General features: G+C 42.1%; 1 protein-coding gene across 4 annotated transcripts in view; it reads right to left on the bottom strand.

Moving 5' to 3' along the window:
• The window catches only part of CASR (calcium sensing receptor), an 82,436-nt gene that overhangs the window by 16,031 nt on the left and 42,444 nt on the right, over positions 1-23,961 (bottom strand). For all 4 annotated transcript variants that reach the window (XM_005506262.3, XM_065049993.1, XM_065049992.1 and 1 more), the window contains exons 3-4: positions 20,815-21,121; positions 16,642-17,523 (exon numbers count right to left, since the gene is read on the bottom strand). In XM_005506262.3, the coding sequence (XP_005506319.2) occupies positions 16,642-17,523; positions 20,815-21,121 (1,189 nt within the window). The remainder of the gene's footprint in view (positions 1-16,641; positions 17,524-20,814; positions 21,122-23,961) is intronic.

Raw genomic sequence — 23,961 nt, 5'->3', positions numbered from 1 at the left:
ACTTCAGAACGTTTGTGAGGTAGAACTTCTCTTTACAAAAGTCATGGTGTCTCCTCCTCATTATATTCTATTTTTCCTTCCTTGCTTTTTTTTCTTACTACAGTTTCTAATAACGGGCTCAGTCAGGCTTTGCTAGTTCATTGGATCTCCTCTGGAACCCTATTAGAAAACTGATGTCACATCTGTCAACTTTCCAGGCCTCAGGGCCCAAGACTGTTTTAAGTGAGAAGCTGGTAACTCTAACCAGCATTTCAGCTACTTCATGTGTGAGTTCTGTCAGAGCTCTTGGGTGGACATCATTCACTTGCACCAAAGTATTAAGGTTCATTTTGCTCTTGTGTCCTATAGCTTCTTCTACAGCCACTTCAATATCAGGCAGATCCTCTACAAGTTTCTCATAAATAAATAAGCTCAGGAACCTTCTGACGTTCATCCTAAAGAGCACGCTTTTCTCCTGCCATGGCCTTACCTTGTCTTCTGCAGTGATAATTTACAGCTCAACAGACACTCCTACGGCTGAAGTGTTTAAAAAAGGATTTATGAGCTTTTACCCCATTTACAGCCTGTTCCTCATTCTGTTTTTTGACCTCCCTTATTTTATTTTTACATTTAGCCTGCCAGAGTTTATGATTCTTCCAATTTTACTCACTGGACATAACTCAGCTATGCGAAGGATGCTGTCTCACTTCTAATAATTACCACTTAATACCTTTGTTTGGCTTCCCAGCTTCCTTAGCCTTTCTCCATCTTTTCTTAATCTGCAGTAGGCACTTTGTGTCACTAGTAGGACTGATGGCAGGCAAAAAGCCCCCCACTTAAATTGTAAATGCTGTCAGGCCGCAGATAATTGTGTGTATGCATGGGTGTCCAAAAGTGAACTTTTCTACTCTGGAGCACAAGCCTGCTTGCTAGCTGCAAGCAGAATGTAATGGTTGTACATATGGATAGCAGCTGGACTAAAGTGGGGAAAGTGAGGAAGATACTAAGCAGGTTAAAAACTCTAGTCTTGGTAGTTCTCAACTAAATGGCAATATCCAGATCGACTATGGATTGTCATTTACTCTGTCTCAACAGTGACACGTCCTCACTAGTCTCCATATATACCAGCAAGAGTTTAATAACCTTGGCTTCCTTCTGCAGTTTGTTTCCTCACTAGATCAAATGGTCCTGCAAGGGAACTGAACCTGGGCATGTTACAAGTGTCTGTCCACATGAAAGACAAACAATTCCAATCCCCCCCTGTGCTGGTTTGACTGAATACTAATTAATTTTCCTTCATGCAGTTAGAAACCTTTATTTTTTGTATCTAGCATGGTCACTGTTTGGACTTAGTTTGAGAACAAGAAGATAACACCCTGGGACAGAGTTAATGTTTTTAGTTGCTCTGTTCTGAACTCTGCCCACAGGTGTGAGGTGGCTAGTAACGGGGACATAGATGGGGCAGAGCTTGACTGGCATCCAGACTGATCAATAAGAATATTCCATCCCATTAGAATCATGCTTCATAGTTAAGGACAGTCAGAACCTTCTCAGACCTAGGACAAGACCTGTTTGGGGGAGTTCCGTTTGGGACTTTCATTAGTTTGGCCTTTAGCCATCCTGCTGTTTTGGAGAGGCCTCTGGGCCTTTTTGCCATTTTTTTCTTTTTTTTTTTTTTTTCTTTCCCCTCTCTTCTCTCTCTGGGATCAGCTGTTGGCACCAGATGCTGTTTCCTGGGACTGGCTGCTCAGTGCAGATGGAGTTTGTGAGGAATTGCATTGAGTATGTTTTATTTTATATTCTATTTCCATTTTATAGATTAGTGTGATTTTGTTAAACTGTGTTTATTTCAATCCACAAGTTTCTCCCTTCACTTTTGATTCTCTCCCATATTTGTGGGGTGGGGGGGTGAAGGAGGTAGCAAGCAGCTATCATGGTTACATTGCTAGCTCGGCTTAAACTGCGACACCCTCCTAACACACAGTTGCAAGGAATCCTCTCTTGACAGTTTTCCCACACTGAGTTTTAATTTCTGTCTACCTAGCTATATCCAGGCCTGTAAAACAGTTCTGGACTGGTGGGTACCAGTGTTTTTCTCTTTGCTTTGGTAAGGTGCCCATCCTGAGAGCAGCAAACAATTTCACTTCATGGCTCAGTGTGAAGATGGAAAGCTGGTAACTGTACTGGCAACGGCGAGTCCTCCTTTTCATTCCAAATTGCTGAGGGCTCATTCTCCCCTCTTGTTTTGGATTCCTAATCAAGCACCTGAAGAAGATGCTTTCATAATGCTGCAACAGGTATTAAGGACTTGAGAGCTCAGCTATTACATTAACCCAGTGGTCATGGTATACAGGATTCTGCTTCTGCCAGTGGTCAAGTATCAGGAGGAAATATGCCCATGCCAGTTCTGAAAGACTTACTTATAAAATACTTCAAGAGAAATGTCCCCTGAAGACATAGATTTTTATTTTCTTTCTTCCTTCCTTTCGTTTCCATCTATCCATGTGTCAATCTTTATTTACATGCTAGCAAATTGTTACTGTCTATATAAATATTTAATTCTTGCTGCATTGTCTACTTTGGATTATCTTGTTCTGCCTGTTTTTTATGCAGAGCCAACTTTTATGTTCTCCCAAACGCAGTGCTGTCATCACAGAATTGACTAGTTCTGACACAAAAAACCTGGCAGGCAGGAAGGCGGTAGCCCTGGCCCCTTGAGTCAGTAATATCTGTTTCCAGAAGCCTGAGGTGGGGAAGATTAGTTGCACCCAGCTCTTTTGCACAAAGCATTCTTCTTTCCGAGAGGGGCTCAACTCTCCTTTCCCCCCTATAGTATCTCTTCCTTCCCTGTTGCCCATTGTGCACTGGTGGGGATAACAGGTAGTGCTGATGGGTTTTTTAAAACCAAGATTCCAGGACATGCCAACACTGTTAATCTCGCCTTTTTCCCAAGGCCATTCAGAAGATAACAGAGTTCTTTAGCCAGTGGAGGATGTGATTCATTCTCATGCACCATCGTGACATTCCACATAAGCGGCCTAATTTCTACTGGTTTTCTGCTCTGAAGAAGTGACTGTTAATACTGTTTATCACTATAAGGGTTACCCAGACAGAGAAGTTGAAAGGGACCCTGGAAGAGACCTGGGACTCTCACTGTAAACACCTCACAAAAAATGGGACAGCATTCTGTCACACATGTCCAGCCCCAGGCACAAGGTAGGCCAGGTCTGCAGATGGGATACTGCTCAAATAATGAAGACCAGTCATCACCTACAGTACAAAGAATGGGCCATACTCCAGGATTGAAACTGCCAGGCAGGTAGCAGTGCAGATGAACAAAGGGAGATAAACTCTGGAAGAAGGGCTGGTGTCAAAGAGTTGAAGAGAGGGAACATTGATAGTCAGCCAGAGATTCATTGACAACACCGCAAAGGAATTCAGGCAAGATGGGGTGGACATCCCAGCTCTGGTGAAATGCTAGATCTGCCAGTGACTTGAAAAACAGGGTGAAAGATTCAGTTCAAGACTCAAGATTAGCTGTACAGAGGCTGAGAATAACTCAAGAACATTCAAAGTTGCTGTGCTTTGATAGAACTGAATGACATCCTCATAAAGCTAGGTAGGTCAATGGACAACATGACTGAAGGCTAAGTGTGTACGACAAATACAATGTGCCATATGTTAGAAATAATAATTTAAGCTATTAATAATTTTTGTTGGAGCTAAATTAACCAATCACTCAAGACATAGACCTGTTTATTGTTGTAAGCAGCTCAGTAACAACACTCTGCATTATGCTGTTGAAAGAGCAAGCAAAATGTTAAGACATGAAAGAAAGGACATTGAAAATATGGTGCAAATATGTACACAGACAGTACAGTTTCCCTTGGAAAATGCGATTAGTTCTAGTCACTTTATCAGGAAATAAGAATAAACTTAAAGGAACATTAGAGGGGTCCAGAGGTGGTGATGATAGCTCTTAGCCAGTCTGACTGCCATTTGAAGAAAAATCAAAGTGTGGGACTGTTTAACTGTTTATGACACATATAGTTATTTGTGGGAAAGAGGTGACATATTCTCACAGAAGCAGAGACTCCTGCAAAGCCAACTGACCTTATTCAGGTGGTATTCAGAGAAGAGCAGAACATCAAGCTGCCATGACAAGATGTGCTGATTGGCATATTTTAACTGATAACTGGTTTGGTTTGGTTTTGCTTCCATCATGGACACGAGATCCCTAGGCGTCTGAGAGACGGATCTCTCTCTACATACATTGACCAGTGGCCTCTGCTTGAGGAGGGGCAGCAGTGGTGCTGATGTATGCACTCATGCATATATTTTGGTTTTGCTTTGTGACAGAGAAGCAGGCCGTCCAAAAGAAATTTGCAGAAATTGGGAAAGGGAGCAACTCAGGTGGACTGTGTTGGAAGCACCTCACTTGCTGCTTAGTGGAATGTGTTTGGCAGTTCCTTTGCTGCAGCAGCTTTGATGCTTTCTTGACTGTGAAGGGTGACAGAAGTAACAAATTAATAGCTGCTACAACAGTATGAGCAAGTCACTTTTAGAACAAAAATGTCAAAGGCATGCATTTCAAAAAGGGACTTGATATAAAACAGGGCTAATGTGATTTAGGGTCAGATTTACTAAGGTATTATGATTACAAGGATGACCAGAAAAAAATGAAAACCACAAGCCTAATGGATTTTACAGCAGAGGTCTAAATCACGAGTCAGGTCTAACTGAGATACTTTAGAAAATCCAATTAGATATTTACTAGTGCTTGCAGATGCTTGAATACCTGGCTCTAAAATGCTTGAGATAGACCAGCGTTTGGAATCACAGAGGTTCCCAGAGGAATCAAGAAATGATCTTGCATTATTTCCACATCACATGGCTGGTTTTACAGGCCAATTTAACTATCAGTTAGGAGGTCAGGGGACACAGTAGGGATATTTTGGCTCCTGAAAGTCCTCAAAATCTCATCCTGGACACTTGAACAACTGTTGTTTTAAGCACACTTGTCCACAGAATGCAAGTCTTGAGCTCATACTGCTTAATACAACACTGATAGCTAACAGTACATTGCGTAAGTGTTCTGTGATAAAGGATAATGCTTTTGCTAAGTGTGACATGACTGGAAAATATAGCAAGAAAGTTTTCATGTTCTTGGCCTCGACTGGATACACATGATACCTGAGGAACAGGAGTGGGAACATCCTCTGCGTACATCTCAGCTATATAATTTTCTGAAACCAAAGATTTACACAGGAAAACATCATGTGAAATCCAGTCAACTGAAATTCAGTGCAAATGTATTTTTCTAAAGTCAAACTTAAAAAGGTGACCTCCAAGTCACAGTTCCATTTTAAATTGTAAATACTTCTTTAATGGGAAAAAGGGAAAATGCTTCATTTTGTGTCTGTAAAAATGCTTGTTTGGACAGAGTTGTTGCAATTAACTTGGATTTAACTGCAGTTAGTGAGTTTGACTTAACCCCAGGGGAGAAGGGAGATGACAATAGCCATGTGAATTAACGCTGTTCCAAAATAACTTTAGTTCCCTTTTAAGGTAAGAGTTTTTTCCTCTAACATTTTTTTCTTTTTTTTTTTTAAATTAAGATCCAGCTGTATGATGGTACCCCAACATATCTGTGTAGCCCAAAGCATGATAGTGTACTATTAATTATCAAGAGTCAAAAATAAGCCTTCTTACGAGTAACTTTGGGAGTTAAGGTATCTGGAGTAACCTCAGTCCCAGTTCAGTGCTATCCCAAACAGACTTAATCTGATCTACTGCCTGAGAAGTACTGGCTGCAGGATCTAAGAATTCATCGTGAGGTCTGCAAAAGCACATTTTTTCTGCAGAAAAATGGCTGGAGTGACAGCATCTCTCCCCTCCTTACAAATACTGTGAGCATTAATGGAGTTCCTAGTAATCAAGACAAAAATCATGGTAGAGAATGGAAAAATAATGTCTGTGGAGAATCCCTAGACATGGAATATAATGCTATGCAAAGTCAAGCAGGCTTCTGAGTAGTCTCTGCCTGAGTGATGTACAAGTGTAGGCCAGTGATGTCGGAGGTTTCGGTACCCAACAGAATGGAGAAAATCCACGGACAAGGTAGAGGAAAGGACTGAATTACTGTACCCTATGCATGATAAACGTGTTATCCCATCAACCCATCAACAGTTTGGATTTTGGCTGTGTTCATTAAAAAAAAGGTCATTAATTAACGAGTAGTGACACATTGCTGTCCTCATAATTCATACAAATAAAGCTCACACAGCAGTATTTATTATGGTGTGCTTTTAAAAGCACTTATCCAACATGAACCATTCAAACAAGGCTGTGAAACACAAGTATTATATCATTGGAAAGTAGAACATACAAAAAACTTGGAGAAAAATCACCAGGCAATTTGTTGAATATATTAAAATTGAGAGGTGTCATGTATACCAGATCCTCATGACATAAGGGTATAAGAGAAAGCTAAAGAGGATGGAAAGCTAAAGAGACAGGTAAGGGGAGGAGCAAGAAAGCTAACTGAATTCTGTGTTATTGCCTTTGCTATCAAAAAAAATCCTGGATGTTCTTATCCCAAGGGCATTTGTTTTGGAGCCATAATGTGACATTAACAGAGGTAGAAGGTCCTTAAAAAGAGATTAGAGAACAGCCAGAGCAATTTAAATTGGATCTAAAAGGCTGACAGAACCAGACAGTTCATCACAGCACTCCAGGAGCAATAAAAAGAGTGCTAATACAGTAGGTTTATGATATACACATAAAAATGCCACAGGCTCTGAATGACAAAGTCAATATGTTATCTAACATCATTCCACAGCAATCCCAATTCACCTTTCTGGTACACATGCCCATGTAATGCACTCCCAACAGCATGCCTGAAGTTTCCCCTTTGTCAGTCTCTGCAGGGCATGAATCAGAGCTAACCCCTCTGACAGAGGCTTGTGCTTTTGCTCAGTGGGCCGCTCCTGAGTCAGCCTCCGACGGGCTGCGACAGCTGCCAAGCAAAAACAGTATCATCAAAGGCAGAGGGATGTCCCCTGTGATGAAAGGCTAGTTAGACTGACATAAATCCCAGAAAAAAAACAATGGGAAAACAAGATGTCTGGGTCAAGGATCAATTAATACAAAATTACAGGACAGAAATATAATTGCTGCAAATCAATAAAGCTCTGAGGAATACAGATCTTGTTAAATCCAAGTTTGCTTGACAAACACGCCCTTTTAGAAGTGAAAGTTCTGAGCTTCACATTTAATGTAAAGCATCCATTTGTAGATCAAGAATTGCCTGACAGATTTGTAAAAACAGATATCAACAGAGACAGATCAACAGCTCATGGGAAATTCCTCCAGCCTCAGTAAACAACTCACTGTTATTTGATATGTTCATCAATACTCTGGCAGAAAATAACAGCACTGCTGGGAAAATTTGCAGAAAGTGCATGGATTAACACAATGGTAAATAACAATTAAGACAAAGCGTTCCCTCAGACAGCACCCTCGTGTCTGTGTTTAACATAGTGAAATTCAGGCTTATGTATCAAGGCATAACAAATTCCAGCCACAGCACACTAAGGGTACCATATCCCGCAAAGTATTTCTGGCAACTTCATGCGACCTTTGCATTGCATGCTGTGGCGAGGAAGGTTAATATAATTTGTGTACATATAAATGAGGAAGTAATAAGTGTATGTAAATGTGGAATTTTGTTTCACTGTCTGGCTGTTGGAGTAATACTGAATATATGCCAAAAGAAGGATGAGTTAATGGGCAAGATACAGAAATACACATCTTATGACTAAAACCCACTCTGTTTAAATTATCAAGATAAGACTGAGGAATAATTTGATCAATGTGCATAAATACCATACTGAGAAAAATGACGAGTCCTTCATCTGGACTTTTAAATTTAATGGAGCAAGGCCAAGTAAGGACCAATGAAACTAAAGGTCAGTTAAATCCCAACTAGAAATAAGACATAACCTGAGACAAGAGTTGTGACCTGCCATGGATCCTACTAATAAAAAAAAGGTCTGCTAGTCAGCATGTCTTTGGGGAAAACAAATCTTGCTAAACACAAGTTTGGCTGGCAAAGAGAGCCCTTCAGAAGTGAAATACCTGGCCTTTACATCCAATATGAAGCATCCCTTTGCTGGATCAAGATTACTTTTCGTGAATGTGGTGTAAATTTACATAGTTTATTATACAAAGGATTTCAAACTGCATTATCCTTTGGAAAGTGACTCCATTTAAACATTATTTAGGTTTTTATTAAGGTTTTGTGAGGCAAGATGGTCTCTGGACAGACAAAGGCAATGGTACAGGTACAGTGAGAGCTAGCTGCCAGTGCTGTTAGATGTATTTTGTGCTGTATTTAACTACAGCCATGATATGAAAGAACCATTATGGCCACCCAGTCTATACTTGGTGCCATAACTGCTTTGTTTTTCACTTGTAACAAGTGCAATATGAAGAAATCCATTGGGTACAATGGCCCTGGGTGCTGTGTATACTGATGGTGATGGATCAATTGGCAGAAGTCCCGACTGAGTGAATGATGTTTTGATGCTCTTGAGATGTCATCATACTGCACAATAACTATTATGGCAAAGTATCTAAAGGCTTAAGATAGGGCTCTTTTCATTAATTTGTCTAAATTTAATACTAAACAATATATAATTAATTGTCCAATTAGTAAAGCTAATAATAGAGCAAATGGTTATTCTATAAGGTCAGTGTTTTCAAGTAGCTTAATTCACATATAATGTCTTGTGTAATCCAGATCTGATTGAAATGTCTTTTCCAGGAGGTGTTTAATGCTGTCTCTACCCAGCTGTGCAGAGAATGAGTCTGTGTATGTGTCTCTCTGCACCCATTTGCTGTCACTTTCTCTTAACAACCCTTTATGGATCAGTCTGTTCAAAGTCCCAACAAGGTCTGAAACTGCATCCTGCACAGAACACTGCTGATATTGATTTGAAGAACAGTGCCTGTCTCTAGGCCAGGAGGAAGTCGTGGCTTTTGACTGTAAATTCTTTCTTATTTAGAACTATGGGATGAATTACTTCAATGCTTAGTTGCCTCTCTGTGTTAGAATGACATCCAACTGATACTGCATACTTGGTGTCAACAAAACAATGGTAATTTGTCAAACCAGAGTTCTATTCTATGGTTATTTATAATATACTCAAGAACTACTATCCATTGAAGAAGAGAAAGAGAAAGAGAAAGAGAAAGGGAAAGAGAAAGAGAAAGAGAAAGAGAAAGAGAAAGAGAAAGAGAAAGAGAAAGAGAAAGAGAAAGAGAAAGAGAAAGAGAAAGAGAAAGAGAAAGAGAAAGAGGAAAAGGAAAGGGGAAGGGGAAGGGGAAGGGGAAGGGGAAGGGGAAGGGGAAGGGGAAGGGGAAGGGGAAGGGGAAGGGGAAGGGGAAGGGAAGGGAAGGGAAGGGAAGGGAGGGGAAGGGAAGAGGGGAAGGGAAGAGGGGAAGGGAAGAGGGGAAGGGAAGGGAAGGGAAGGGAAGGGAAGGGAAGGGAAGGGAAGGGAAGGGAAGGGAAGGGAAGGGAAGGGAAGGGAAGGGAAGGGAAGGGAAGGGAAGGGAAGGGAAGGGAAGGGAAGGGAAGGGAAGGGAAGGGAAGGGAAGGGAAGGGAAGGGAAGGGAAGGGAAGGGAAGGGAAGGGAAAAGAGAAAAGAGAAAAGAGAAAAGAGAAAAGAGAAAAGAGAAAAGAGAAAAGAGAAAAGAGAAAAGAGAAGAGACCTCAAGTTTCCTATGGTCACACTGAGTTGACTGAACACACTCAACTATTTTGGATATTAAGAACGGGCACCGGTTACAAGCACAGTCACAGGTCCCATTAATGGTCAACTTAAGTCCCCGTGGATTCACTGTAACTCTGTTTTGGCACATGTTCCACTTGCCTACTAGCTTAAAACCGTTTTTTTCCATTTCCTCTATCAATGTCTCAACCAACAAAGAAATCTTGTCAACGCTTTGATTTCTATGGTTCCTAAATAACTCTTACAGAATTCCTCCTAGAGATGCAAGTAAAAGTCCTTTCTGAGCAAACTACTGCATCTGCTCCAATGAGATCACTCTTAATTCTGTAAGGCAAAAGGGTTCTTAATATGCCATAAAAGGTAATTTGGTGGCCTTCTTGCAAACATTACCCACTTAGGGGAGTAACAGCAGTCATTCATAGCGCAGAAAAGTTCACTTTCAGGATAAAACAATGTGGCTGGCTCATAAAGCATCTGTGACCACCCAGAAAGAAAAAACAAACTATACTATGATTATCATGCCTCTGAAGTTAGCTTCAACCCTACTTTAATCAGCCAAGTCAGGGGAATGATTCCGACATGAAACTGAATTTTTGATAAATCTACTAGTTTCCTCAGATTCTGAGTGCCTTTAGGGGGCTCTCAAGGTTCCCTTTGTCACCAGCTCCATTTGTGAGTAGCATCAGGAAAGGTCAGTCCTAGAAGAAACTTTACATCCTTTAGTGTAACAAAGACATGCTGTGTCTTAGTAAAAGATACTGATGCCTTGCTAATTCAAGTGATTATTATTATCTGAAGTCGCTACATCCAGAGACATTATATAAGCATTTCGTGGAACCTTCCCTAAAACTCCCAGGTCCAATATAGGCTGAAAAACAGACTTATTTTCCCCAAATAACAAAGGTACAAATGAGCTTCATAAATATTAGAAAATGCTTATTTTCAAATGCAGCTTTTGTTGTGATGCAGCGTATAAGTGACTATATTAGAAATTACTTTTATGAAAAATTTAACACGTTTGGGGAGTGGTCAGGAATACTGTTTTTTGTTTTTTTTTTTGGTCATCAGACAGTGTCTACTACCCTGATTTAGAAGGATTTCAGCCATTCTCTACCAACTAATTAATAACCACAACTCCTTATTTCATTACATAGAGACTGTGTATTTGCTACATGCAGTTCATTCACCCTTCTAACAACCCTGTAAGGGTGATGATTTCCCTGTGCATTTTCTACTGGTGATATTACAGGCCTGATCTCCCCTTTAGTAAAGTCTTTCTCCTTTTAGTTGCAGAGACATCTAAATAATACTGCATTTATTGTCCGCTTAGTTGAAGAGCTCACAAATCATGTTCTCAGCTGACAGCAAGTTACCTCCAAATTGACAAAGATGCAATCATCTGTAATTGCCCTTGTGGGGAAATAGTTGTGTTTGCTCTATTGACCCACACATTTCTCTGTGTGGCTCACATTGACTGCCTCTTGATTCTGTCTCTCACAACAAAGGCACACTGGTTTCTATCCATAACAAATGTATCTCCAGTGTCTTTGTAGTGTAATGTAGGTGAGGTTTTGCAGTTGCCTGATACTCAGCAGTTTCCTCTGTCTTCATTGCGATTCTTCCTGAATGATTAATTTTCACACCAGCCTCAGTTAATACCTGTTCTGATACTGTTTCATTCTCTATACCACAAAGCAGCTGTTTTCAATACATCATTTTAATTGTTCAGACAGGCCTATGTAGTTCAATAGACACAAAATTGATTAGATAAGCCCTTAGGCTCAAAGGTCTGGAGAGACATATGTCATCTAAGGCATCATTCACTTATTTAAAGCCTTGCAGAATCAATTTTTCAGCCAGCCAGACATACCAAAATGTAAAGCTGGAGAAGGCACCAATCTATGTTAGCTCTTCATAGTTCCTATCACCAGCACAGAGGAAGGAACTGTTGTCTGGGAGGTACACAGGTGTAATAAAAGACTTCACAAGTTGCTAGGTGAAGCCAACTTGTATTTGCTTTTATTTTGTGGAATAACATATGGCAGCTTGTCACTAAGTCTGAAGTCAATCAGATTTCCAGGCATAAAATAATTTACATGAGCATGTCTTTAACCTGCTGATCTCTAGGACAGCAGCTTTTTCAGCCTGTGCAACGTACTTTGCCTTGATGCCTAGAAGAGCCACCTCATTTTTCACTCATGAATCTGCCAAAGTTCACAGTCTCCAGGGTAACCACAACCTGAGAACTGTCTGGGAGTTCACCTAAGGATGCTCCCCTGCATGAAATTGTGACTGCACACCTTTACTTTCTCAAATCCACAGGAGCCTATCTTCAATATTTAATCACAATGCTTTTACTATGAGACAGAAAGAGGGAGAGGTCCATCAGCTGCTTGTTGGCAATCACCAAGAACCCAAATGAATGGGCAGAAACATGGAGTGAATGTCTGAGGAGAACACAGGGTTTTCCTCTTCTCACTTGGAAAGAAAATCAAATAATAAATATTTGCTCTGAAGGACAGATTAGGATCCCTTACTGGTTTTCCTCCTCTTTTTTTTGCAGGACCATCCAGTGTTTGAAATGAGAGAGACACCTGAGGTGACTTTAAATGCCCAAAAAGATTATAAACCTTTCCTCATAGGGGAACAGAAAAAGAACAGATGGACTTGCTGTTAGAAGTGACCATGGGAATAGCCACATGAGCAGAGACCAAGAAAGAACTTGAGGGATCTGGGAAATCTTATCAAGGAAGATACTAAGAAAACAGGGCTTCAAAAGGAGACTGAGCTGTTACAGAGAAAAAAGCCAGAGAGGCAGGGAATTTTTACAAAGCAGCAGCGTCAGTATAGGAGCCCTGAGCCTATGTCCCACCTTGCCATACCTTCCCACTGCTATTCTATAGTTTATGGGAGAGCCTGTATTTGGGAGAGGCCGGTCCATGAACCAGTTCAACACACAAAAATAGCTCTACTCAAACAGTCTCCTAAAAATATCACAGCCCACCAGTGAAAGAGAATGGGTATCTGAGGATCAGAGGTGACAGACTCCTTTAAGAGGATTCTTTCTATTGTACTATTTGCAGTCATTCACTTTAATCTTTACTGCTTTGTGTAAAATTTTGCCTTTTCCAAATGTGACAGAAATTGCTTATGCATTTTGTTCTGGATTGCCTTGCACCTTTTTGTTACCTGAACAAAACGCTGCAAAAAGAAGTAATTAATCTGATCTTGATCAATATTGTGCGGGGCACAACAATGGCACGTGCAGAGAATACTATCTGCTGTCTGCAGGCATCTTGCAAAGGTGTGCACCTGAATGATCTTCTGCCTGTGGTAGTGTAGGTTATTAAAACATGACAGCTGCAGGCACACACATTGCTCAGAATAAGGGCAGCACAGATGTGCTATTAACGTCTGTAATCTTCTGTAGAGTACAGAAGTGCCAGTTTTCCCATTTTCAGATAGAGGACTCTGAACCTTGTTAGCACAACTGTGCCTTTTGGTTACAGCCCCTGTAGAAAAGACTGAGCCGAGCGTCTTGCAAAGTGCGCACGGCTATTCTCGTCTGTACACGCAGCCACCCAGAAGAGCTCTCACACATGGAAGAGACGTGGGAACTGCACATGTGGAGTGAGTGGCACAGCTCCTGCCTGCAAGCTGCCTTGCCTGCTCCCCAGCTCTGCCTGCGCCTGCATTTCCGCAGCTCTGGGCAAATGCTGTGGCAGCCTGTGGGCTCCGGCTCACCATTTCCATCTCTAGTGAGGAAGCCCACAGCCAGCTTCAGAAATGCTGATAAAACAAAAGGAAGCAAGATGAGACTGTATCTGGAATACTGGGCTCATTTCTGGGCCCCTCAGTTCAAGAAGGACAGGGAACTGCTGGAGAGACCAGCACAGAACCACAAAGATGATTAAGGGAGTGGAGCATCTCCCGTACGAGGAAAGGCTGAGGGAGCTGGGTCTCTTTAGTTTGGAGAAGACTGAGGGGTGACCTCATTAATGTTTATAAATATGTAAAGGGTGAGTGTCACGAGGATGGAGCCAGGCTCTTCTCGGTGACAACCAATGGTAGGACGAGAGGCAATGGGTATAAACTGGAACACAGGAGGCTCCACTTAAATATGAGAAGAAACTTCTTCTCAGTGAGGGTGACAGAGCACTGGAACAGGCTGCCCAGGGAGGTTGTGGAGTCTCCTTCTCTGCAGACATTCAAAACCCGCCTGGACACATTCCTGTGTAACCTCATCTGGGTGTTCCTGCTCCGGCAGGGGGTTTGGACCAGATGATCTTTGTAGGTCCCTTCCAATCCCTAACATTCTGTGATTCTGTGATGAGGTTTATGAACAGGGTCTGTCACAAGCACCACTTCAGGTGGAGAAAACATGACAGCAGCTTCTTAAATAAGTAGCTAAAAAGAAGTGGAGAAGGCAGTCGTTAGTATTTGATATTTCAGCTTGGGAGACACAGAAAAATCCCATGCACCCCATGGTGAAACATACTTAGAGCTTTGTTAAAAAGTAGATGGTAAATTTGTAATAGGAGAATTATACCCAATTTAACTGACTCTCAGGAATTCTGTGCTAGCCTTCCTGCTGTCCAGCTCAAATGAACTGATCGCTGAGGTAAAAATGTTATTTTTACATACAGACCCAAACAAGCACTCTCCACAAATTATATAAACCAGCTCCTCTAAAAAGGTTTATATTCTGAGTACATAAATTTAACCATTAGCAGACAAGGTATAAATAATAACTCATGTGTGTTAATAGAATAACACTATTGAAAGGCAGCAAAATTAAATGGTACATAATTAAATTGTGGAACACATAATTTACCCTCCCCAGCCACCGACCCCGCTGGCAAGGGCTGCTCTGAGCAGAAGCTCAGGCTAATGGAGCTATGAATTCATGGGGTTCGCCTTATCTGTCCCACACACCAGCTGGTCAGTGATAGCAGACTCTGTTACAGAAACACCGCTGCAAATGAGACTGACTTCAGTATAAAGGTTTTCTTCTAGCTGGTTGTCAGAAAACTGCTCTCTGGAGTGCTGCAGGAAGTCCATTTGTGAGGTGAACTCATTGTCCCGGGGGCTGAGAAAAGTTTCCCGAGGGTAATGAGCCACAATACCAAATATGACATAGGTGTGCACATGTATTTAGCATTTAGCTGCTATTCATGTGTTTGATTTTGAAATGAAGTGCAAAAATGCACAAATATCAAATATGCTTCACAGCAAACACCATATAATGGTGTTGTTTTCAAATACAGCTTGTTCCCTTGTAGCACCCACTATTCCTACTCCACATACTCTTTCTTGATGCTGATTTCCTCTTTTAAGGCAAGTATACATACCCAAAAGCCTAGACCAGTAGGATGCTTTACATTTTGATACAGCCATCCTTCAGCACCACACAACACAGAAATGAGAGGACATTCTTCCTGATTGTGGAAACCTCAATAAACACCACATTATTTTACTTAGCTATGTTATTAATATCCTGATTTAATTCCAAGTTGACAAAGCATATGGGAATAAATTAAAATATATTTATCCTGGATCATTTCTACTGACACAGGGAAAGCTAAATCTGCCTGTGGCTCACACGCTTCTACCAGTATGCTCCTGAAAAGCAGAATGGCTTTGAAACAGGGAACCCTCAGAGAGAGCCATCAATCGCAGGATTCTCATAAACCAGGGTGAAACCCTGCACTCATCAACTCTGAGTAAAGTGTTTTCCGCAAACCCAAGTCAGGTACCTAGAGAAATGCAGTTTTCTCATAAATGCAAAGACAAAGCCTTTTACTTTGACCTGACTGATGTTTCTGAGTTGACTGAGACTAGACAGGAACCAAATTACAGTTCCCACATGCAAATTCTTATCCAACATCTGCCACGTTTGTGGCATGAACAGCCTTTATTTTGTTCAGACTATTTTGAATAGAGGAAATTACACATGCAAACAGGGATGTGATCCTCCTGATATTCATCTGTATTGTTCTGATTCCAGGCATGTTTGGGCCAAATTTTTCTGTGGTGACCAGAAATGGGCAAACAGAATTTGCTACATATTTGGCATATGTTCATTTGATAGCCTTACAAGCTAACTCTATTATTTAAGAATGCAGTAGATACTAAAAACACATACTGAATATCACATCAGATAGCACAAGCAAACATATGGTAAGATATAGAGTATTCATAAAGAACCAGAAGACAAAATGCCAGAATACTATCCATACGCTGGTGGGCAAAACACACTGAATTAATTCACAAATGTGACTAAGTTGTTAGTATCATTTTATGAGTTCACAAATATCACTGTCAAACCCAAGCAGCTATCTATTATTTGCCTAACATTCACACATTGTTTTCCTTCATTATTCAACCTGCTTTAGTTTGATCCTATATAAGCTTCAAACTGCAGAAAAAAAATATAGCCTGTATGGAAAATTGCTATGGGATTGCAAAAGACATAGAGCTTGCCAAAGAAAACGAACTCCAAAAACTGTTTTCCTTATTTATGTTCCCTCTCTAGGCCCTCTTGTTTATATAAGGGCTCAATATATGATCAAGTTACCTTGCGTCAGCCAGAGTTTGGTAATTGTCTGTGTGCGCACTTTTGGCCCTTAGCAAAAGCAAGAAAATTTAACTTAGTTTAAGACCCTTTCACCACAGGCAAACTGAACACACCTTACATTTCCTGTCGGGTGGAAATGTGCACCTAACTTGCAGGCAGCGATATGTTATGTTCCAGGCACCTGACATGGTGCCTCAGATGTGGGATTATGAAAGGCACCCTAAGAGCTCTGGGACAGCTTTTCTTTTTTTCTGCAAGTATATTGCACAGGCAGGCAAACAAAGGACTTACCTGCCATGCCTCAACCTTCTTAATGTCTGCACAGGATCCGTTAGTGAAGAGTCCTTTCCCAGGGGTACACGTATATATATCCTGCAAGGCATGGGCAATAGAATATACTGCCAAATACACATTATAGGATATCCGCAAGTGTGTGTAGTCCATGTACGGTGTCTCCACACTGGTGATGTTTTCATCGCCTGTGCATGGAGGTCGGAAGGCAGCTGTACCATTTCCAGCTCCCAGTCCATCTTCATGGCCCTTATGGAACGAAGTTGAAGCTGGGGAATTTTTGGACCCATCCGGGAGATAGCAGTTAAACGTCTCCTCCCAAAACTCCTTGGCAAAGCCGTTGTTGTTGGACTTTTTGGGATGCACCTTCTGCAGAAACTCACGAAAGCCTGGGATCTGTCCTGCCTTCAGCGCAAACCCAATGGTGCTGCCAATGACACGGAAGAACTCTGGCATGGCTATCAGGGAAGAGCTGGCCCAGGCCTCGCTTGCCAACCAGATCTTTCCAGTGATGTTTCGCCTGACAATCTCTTTGATGAGGGGCTCCAGGTCCGGGCCACTGGAGAAAACAACAATCACCCTTGCTGTGGAGTTCTGGATGACCTCCACCACCTGCTGGATCTCCTCTTCATCCGAGTATTGGGAGATGAGCTCACTAAAATCAATGCAGATGTCTCTCTCCTCTGCCTCCTCCCGAAACTTTTCAATGCCTGGCCGGCCATAGTCATCATCGGCTGCAATTGTTCCCACCCAGTTCCAGCGAAAGTACTCAATGATGTCTGCCATCGCCGTGGCCTGATGCTCGTCATTGGGGATTGTGCGGAGGAAGGACTTGAACTGGTTCTTATTGCTCAAGAGACGACTGGATGAGGCATAGCTGACCTGTGAGGGCACAGTGAACAAGCAAACCACACCATGAAGTGAACTTTCCGGGAATAAATTGCCTATGTTTATCTAGCACCACTGTCAACCTGTGTAACCTCAGATGGGATAAAGAGAGAGCTGAGCACCACACTGGCAGCCACATTCAGTTAGGCTGCGGTTGCACATGATCCATTCTGAGAGTCTGTATGTTCTTGTAGCTGTGACTGTCTGACAGAGGCATACATAGAGGAGCAGCTGCTCAGACCCAAGAGACTGGCAAGCTCCTGTCCATCTGTAAGGTGAACGTTCTGAGGGAGCGAGACAACGACACTAGCTTGGAGGAATGGCAAAGCAGCAAGCCACAGGTGGCCTATATGCACCTTGCTGCTGTTCCTGCCAAATCCAGAAACAAGAAGAGTGTATCTTTTAGATAAATGAGTGCAATGCACATAATTTAGACAAAATGCAGGCTTCTTCTGTTCTGAACCAGATATAAGGCAGCAGGCTGATATTGCCATACCGGACCTATTTTGAAGAGGGAGCACAGTCTGTCTATCCTTGCATCTCACCCCTGTCTCTATCCATAAATAGGCTCTATCAGGCACAATACGTGTGCTATATACAATCCCTGCCAGTTGAAGTAAGATGTATATCAACCACCTTGACCCTGTGGACTGTTATGGTAATGCTGGTCAATACTACCACAGCAGTATTTTCTGATTGCTGGCCAAAATTAGCAAAGAAGCCAGAAAGCATTCCACGCTCTGTGAGCCACCATGTTTTATAGTTAAAATGGGATTTTATTTCCTATTCTAAAGCTATCAGAACAAGTGCCATATACTCTTAATTTTGATTTTCTGCAAGTAGGAAGAAAACCATAAAATCCAGAAAAGAATAGTTTAAAGACCCGGAGAACCTTTAAAACTCACTTATCATTGCATTGTGAGATTAGTATCTGAACTCTTTAGGACTGACTCTCACTTTGAAAATGTCTTCTATAAACAGTTCATTTTGTACAAAGTGGAAATTTACAGAGAACCTTATCTCGTCCTCAAACTCTGGCATTTAATATTTCTGCAAAAAGAAAGAGAAAGAGGTCTCCTAGTGCAGTTTCAAGGGTCGCAGGAACAAATCCTTCTTTCACAAAGCTGTGCCCTCCCCTGGACAAGCTCTTGACCAGTGCCACTCTCATCTCCTAAAACCTAGTCCCAGGGGGTACAGGAAAGTACCCCAGTCCTGCAAGGTACCCAATGCTGCATGTGCTAGAAGGGTACACTGAGGTGAGATATTGAGAAATGGAACTAAGTCATAACACTTTCAGTTTCTATGTCAAATGAATGAGTAATGAGCCTTACATTAATTGTAAAATTTACCTCCAACTTGTACTGAAATGCAGGGTCTATTAAGCATGGATTTGCTAGTGGCCTTGCTATAAATGGCAGTGATAATGAGTATTCTAATGCTGGCCAACAACTCCCAGTTTAAAAGCCTGCTTTCAGTTGTCCTACTTCAACCACCTGGCTGAGATTTTGTTCCAGAACTGAACCTCCTGATATATACCCATTTCTGCAACCTCTAGATAAGGCTATTTCCTTGTAGCACAAACTCCATACCCTGTTCAGAGGGACAGCCTGAGAACTGCAAACACCTCTTATGTTCAGTTCAACTCACCCACCCTTCTTGACTGCCCTTGTTCACCTGGTGATGTGATGTGTAAATTAACAGTATGCCTTAAAACGCCATCATCGTGCTTATTACACACCACCTTCCAGTGCTACTCTGGGCAATATCTAGATAGCATATATTGGTTTTATTTTAAACCATTTTTGCCATGCTCAGCGACCAAATGTCCATTTTTTCAGACTCCTGTGAGGCAGTCAGACTAATAACATTAAATAGACAAGATATATTACTGTGCACCAGGCAGACAAGAATCCTTCCTTCTTCATTTGCAGTGCAGATGGGAATTTGAGCTCTGGCTGAAATAAAAATATAACCTCTCAGGACAGACTGAGAGTGCGGTGTGATACAATCTTGTTAGAAGGACGCTTTTTATTTTAGAAGACTCTTCGGAAATGTTAGAATGGCTATAGAAGGCAACACATAAAGGGATAAGGCCAAGCATTTTTTCAAAAGTGGAAATCTAAAATCAAGAGCAACAACATTAAACTATAATATACCAGCCTTATGGTTTGCTTAGGGTCTTGGCAGAGCAACAAGTTTATTAAACAAAAGGATGGGATCATGGATGCTGGCACTGGCCCCAGCAGAGTCAGCAGACAGCAAGAAGGACGCTGCAACACAGGAGCTGGTACAACTACACCACCACATAGATGATGCCAGGACAAGGTGGGGCATATCCACACGCTCTCACAAACCCTGTTTTGGAGGCCCCAGGGCAACAGCAAGGCAGGTCAGCCCAGAATAAACCTTCACAGCGCCTGATCAGCAGAAGTAACAACTTTAAAGATCACTTATTCGAACGATCAGAGATACTGTGAGACCCAAGAGTATCTGGCAATGACTGAACTCTGTCTTAAGTGGGCTCTATGAGAGCTGGGCATGACTAGACAGTGACCATGGTGAAGTAACATCACAACTAACCTTTCAAGGCTGACAACTGCCTATGATTGGTCTAAATTAATTGTGTTCACAGACTAAACCACTCTAGAGGGATCTAGTCATCCTGTAGTAAATTGCTGTTGACTCAGTCTTCTTGTTGGCTCAATGTTGTTATTGGCTGCTTAGTAACCTCTGTGTTTGGGGATTGTAAACTGCTAGCAAGACATATGTCTGCTGTAAGAAAACCCCCATATTCTTGACATTCTATTGGAAGTGTCAAAGATTAAACAAGCTATGGAGGCTGAATGCCCCTTGAGATGTCCTGGTGCGCAGTTAGGACACACTGGCAGAGTGGGAGGGAGAAGCTGGCAATGCCACTGCACATACCTGTACTGTCCCAAATAAATCTCTGGCAAATGTGAGCCTGAAAACTTGTATCTCTGACTAAAAACAAACAAACAAACAAACAAACAATTTGATTTGATTTTACATAAGTTGGGAGCGAACTATAAACATGTAAACTGTCATCCCACTTTAAAAGCCAGTGCTTCTCATCGTTGTGTTGCCTCTCAGGCCTCCAAGTATATATTCACACAGCTAGGGCTATTGCATTTCTAAACCTTCCTTTGTTTGAAACAGATGGAGCACATAAGGCAGCAATGCAGTACCATGCCCTGGTTCTATAATGTACTTAAAGCTCTCCAAACAGCCCCCAGCTGTATCTAAACAAGAGGAATGAAACCATACCTGAGGTATGTAAAAGAGTCCCAGTAGATTGGCCACGGCAGTTGAGATACCAGAGCCAGTTGCCCCCACAACTGCAATGGTGGAAGGGATATGTTCTGAGCAGTTGCAGAATTCATCCAGGTTCAAGGAGTCTATCTTGTTCTGGGCCACAAAACTCAGTGTGGCCTCAAGAGCTTTAGAGACTGTATTGCAAGTGTCAAATATCCTGTATCCTAAGGTCATGTTGGGAAGGAGAGTTGGGCTACTGTTTATTTCTTCTATGGCAAAGATCATAGCCTGGAGCCAGCGGAAGCCTCGGAAATTATACCTGGGGGAGCAAAAATAAAAATAGAGTGAGAAGGAGGGAAACAGCTGAGAGGAAACAAGGACTGAGACAAAAAGAGAATTAAGGATTCCAGATACAAAACGCAAAAGCAACTTTAGTTCATTCTTGCACGCTACTAAATTTATAAAATTTTACTTTTGTCTTCAGTGATTACAGAAGACGTGTGTATAATGTTACAAGGTTTTGTTCTGGTTTTCAACTCTTCAGTTTGGGAGCTCACTTCAGAGGTTGTGTGAATGAGGTCAACTTTTCTAAGTCCCCTGAAGTCTGGGAATGTCAACAGAAAGCACGCCTGGAGTGTCCCTGTCCTTTCTGCTTGGGACACTAAAACCGGATCTCACAATTCCTGACCAAATGCCCTGACAGAAGGCTACACCTACCAGGTTCCTCCTTCCAGGGTCCTCTGACACATTTCTGAATGCAGATGGCAGTGTCTGCAAAGCCTGTGCTGAGCACGATACTGCCAGGACTTGGGCTCAGGGATACTCGGTGTGTCAGCTCCTGGTGTCTTTAGGCAAAGGGAGCTGAGACACAGCACTGGTGTGTCCCTGGGTGCACAGGTGCCTGGGAGCTCTGCTCCGGGAAATCTGGCCTCACATCACACACTTCACACTGTGGGAGGGGGCAGTCAGCCTTTTTATGCCAGAGAACAGAGACATGCTATAAATGTAAATCCTAGCTTCCTAACTTGTTAATTAGATAATTCAGTGTTCTCATTAAAGAAATAGCTTTTCTCTTTGGTACAATGGTCTCAAATATTTGCTTTAGACGGGGTCTCAGAAGATGCCATTAGAGCTGGCCTGTGAAACTGAAGATGTTTGAAGCCTACTCTGTTTTCTAAAATGGAGCAGCTGATTTTTCTGTTTCTCTCTTAGCTGTGCATGGAGCTAACCCAGAGCTGGGGAGCACTGGCAGGAATGTGCTGCAGGAACTGGGAGTCCCCGTTTAGAGCATCGCATGGGCTGGCAGTGAAAGAAGCTAATGTGGGGTGAGTGACCAATCCAGAAAACAGAAAAGCTTCTTTGTAGAAAGCAACAAGAAGAAAGCAGTTTTGATATGTGTTATTCTCAAGCTTTACTCACTGTGTTTTTTCTTGTTAAAAACTGGTTGTATGCCTGTGAAGCTGCCATGTTTTAGGATAATTCACATAGAACGACAGAATCTTTCATGAACTGTGTCCTGGTTTTGCTAAAAACAAGTTTCTCTTTTAGTGAATTTGCCTGTCAGCTAAAGCCTTCATATTAACTGCATTTTCCTGGAGCACCAGACACATGTTTTGGTAAACCTAGCAATGGAATGCAAACTTATTGATAAGCAGGATGGACATCTCGCGAGAGGGGCGACGAGAAGCAAGTGAGCAAGAAACTGACCAACTGTGTATAACATTCCATTCACGTGAATACTTCATATAAAAGTGGGAGATCACGAGGATCTCGTGGGCTTTTTGCCTTTTCCCTTCTGCTTATGGCCGACATTAGGAGAGGACCTTGCTAGTCCCTGTGAACTGAGGCCTAGTGAGAGACTGAATCCAGCTCCGGCTGGCTGCGGAGTCTAATCCAGGACTTTGGTTGCCGGCTCTGCAGTTGCTGAGACTTTCAAGATTGGTTTTGTATATTTTGTATTATTTTCTCTATTCTTATTAGTAGCATTAATAAAACATCTTTAATTTCTTCCAACTCTCTTCACTCTGTGCTTCTTTTCCTCCCAATCGCCTCTCCTTAGTGAAAAGGGGGGAGAGGGAGGGGGAAGTGTATGGGGGGGAGAGGGGGTTAACAATACATCTGCCAGGGTTTTATTGTCACCCCGCAATCTTAACCCTCGACAAACTGAAAGCTGTCTGTCGTGGTTTAACCCAAGCTAGGAATACAACCATGATAGCTGCTCACTTACCCCGTCCTCCCCAGCAACAGGGGAGAGAATCAAAAGGGAAGGAGGAAACTTGGATGGAGATAAATACAGTTTAATAAAATAACAAAATACTAATACACTAATAGTAAATACATATATAAGATAGACATAAAAGATACTCAAGGCAATTCCTCACGAACTCTGTCCACAACTGACCAGCCAGTCCCAGGAAGCGGCACCCTGGTCCGAACAGAGAAAAAAGAGGAAAAAAGACAGAAAAGCCCAGAGGTCCCTGCAAAATTGCAAAAAGCCAAACTAAACGTCCCAAACCAAAACTCCCCCAGCTCCAGAAAAAAAGAGCGAACACCAAAGAAACAGTGCGCACAAGAGAAAGTACTCAAGAGCGAGAGCAAGAACACCCCCGAGAGAGAGAGACCGGAAGATCCCCCCACTCTCCTTAAAACTGAAGCATGATGCTAACAGGATGGAATAATCTTATTTATCAGTCTGGATGTCCGTCAAGCTCTGTCTCCCTTCCTCGATGCCTCACACATGTGGGCAGAGCACTCAGAACGTCCTTGGCTCTCAGACCAGAGCAATTAAAAACATTGACTCTGTGCTGGGGTGTTATCTTCTTGTTCTCAAACTAAGTCCAAATAATGACTGTGCTAGCTGTGGAAAAGAAAGGTTTCTAACTGCACAAAGAAAATTAACTCATTCTCAGTCAAACTACCACACTGTCCTTCCTTGTAATGCACTACAGGTCAGGAGAGCAGTTAGTTTGCAGTTTTGTGTGGAGCTGGAAACAGTGCAGTGTCAAAGCTCTTATGCTTGAGATCTATTGGGAAAACTGACAGGTCTCAGAACTGGAAGAGCCTGAGGAAATAGCCTGCCCAAGAACAGGTTCTGTAGGAAATGGTAAATTTTATGTTTCACATTTTAAAATGCTTTGAGTGGTTTCCATTACCAAGGTG

Source organism: Columba livia, chromosome 1 (assembly GCF_036013475.1).
Source record: "Columba livia isolate bColLiv1 breed racing homer chromosome 1, bColLiv1.pat.W.v2, whole genome shotgun sequence".
NCBI lineage: Eukaryota > Metazoa > Chordata > Aves > Columbiformes > Columbidae > Columba > Columba livia.
This window is presented reverse-complemented; position numbering and strand designations above follow the sequence as displayed.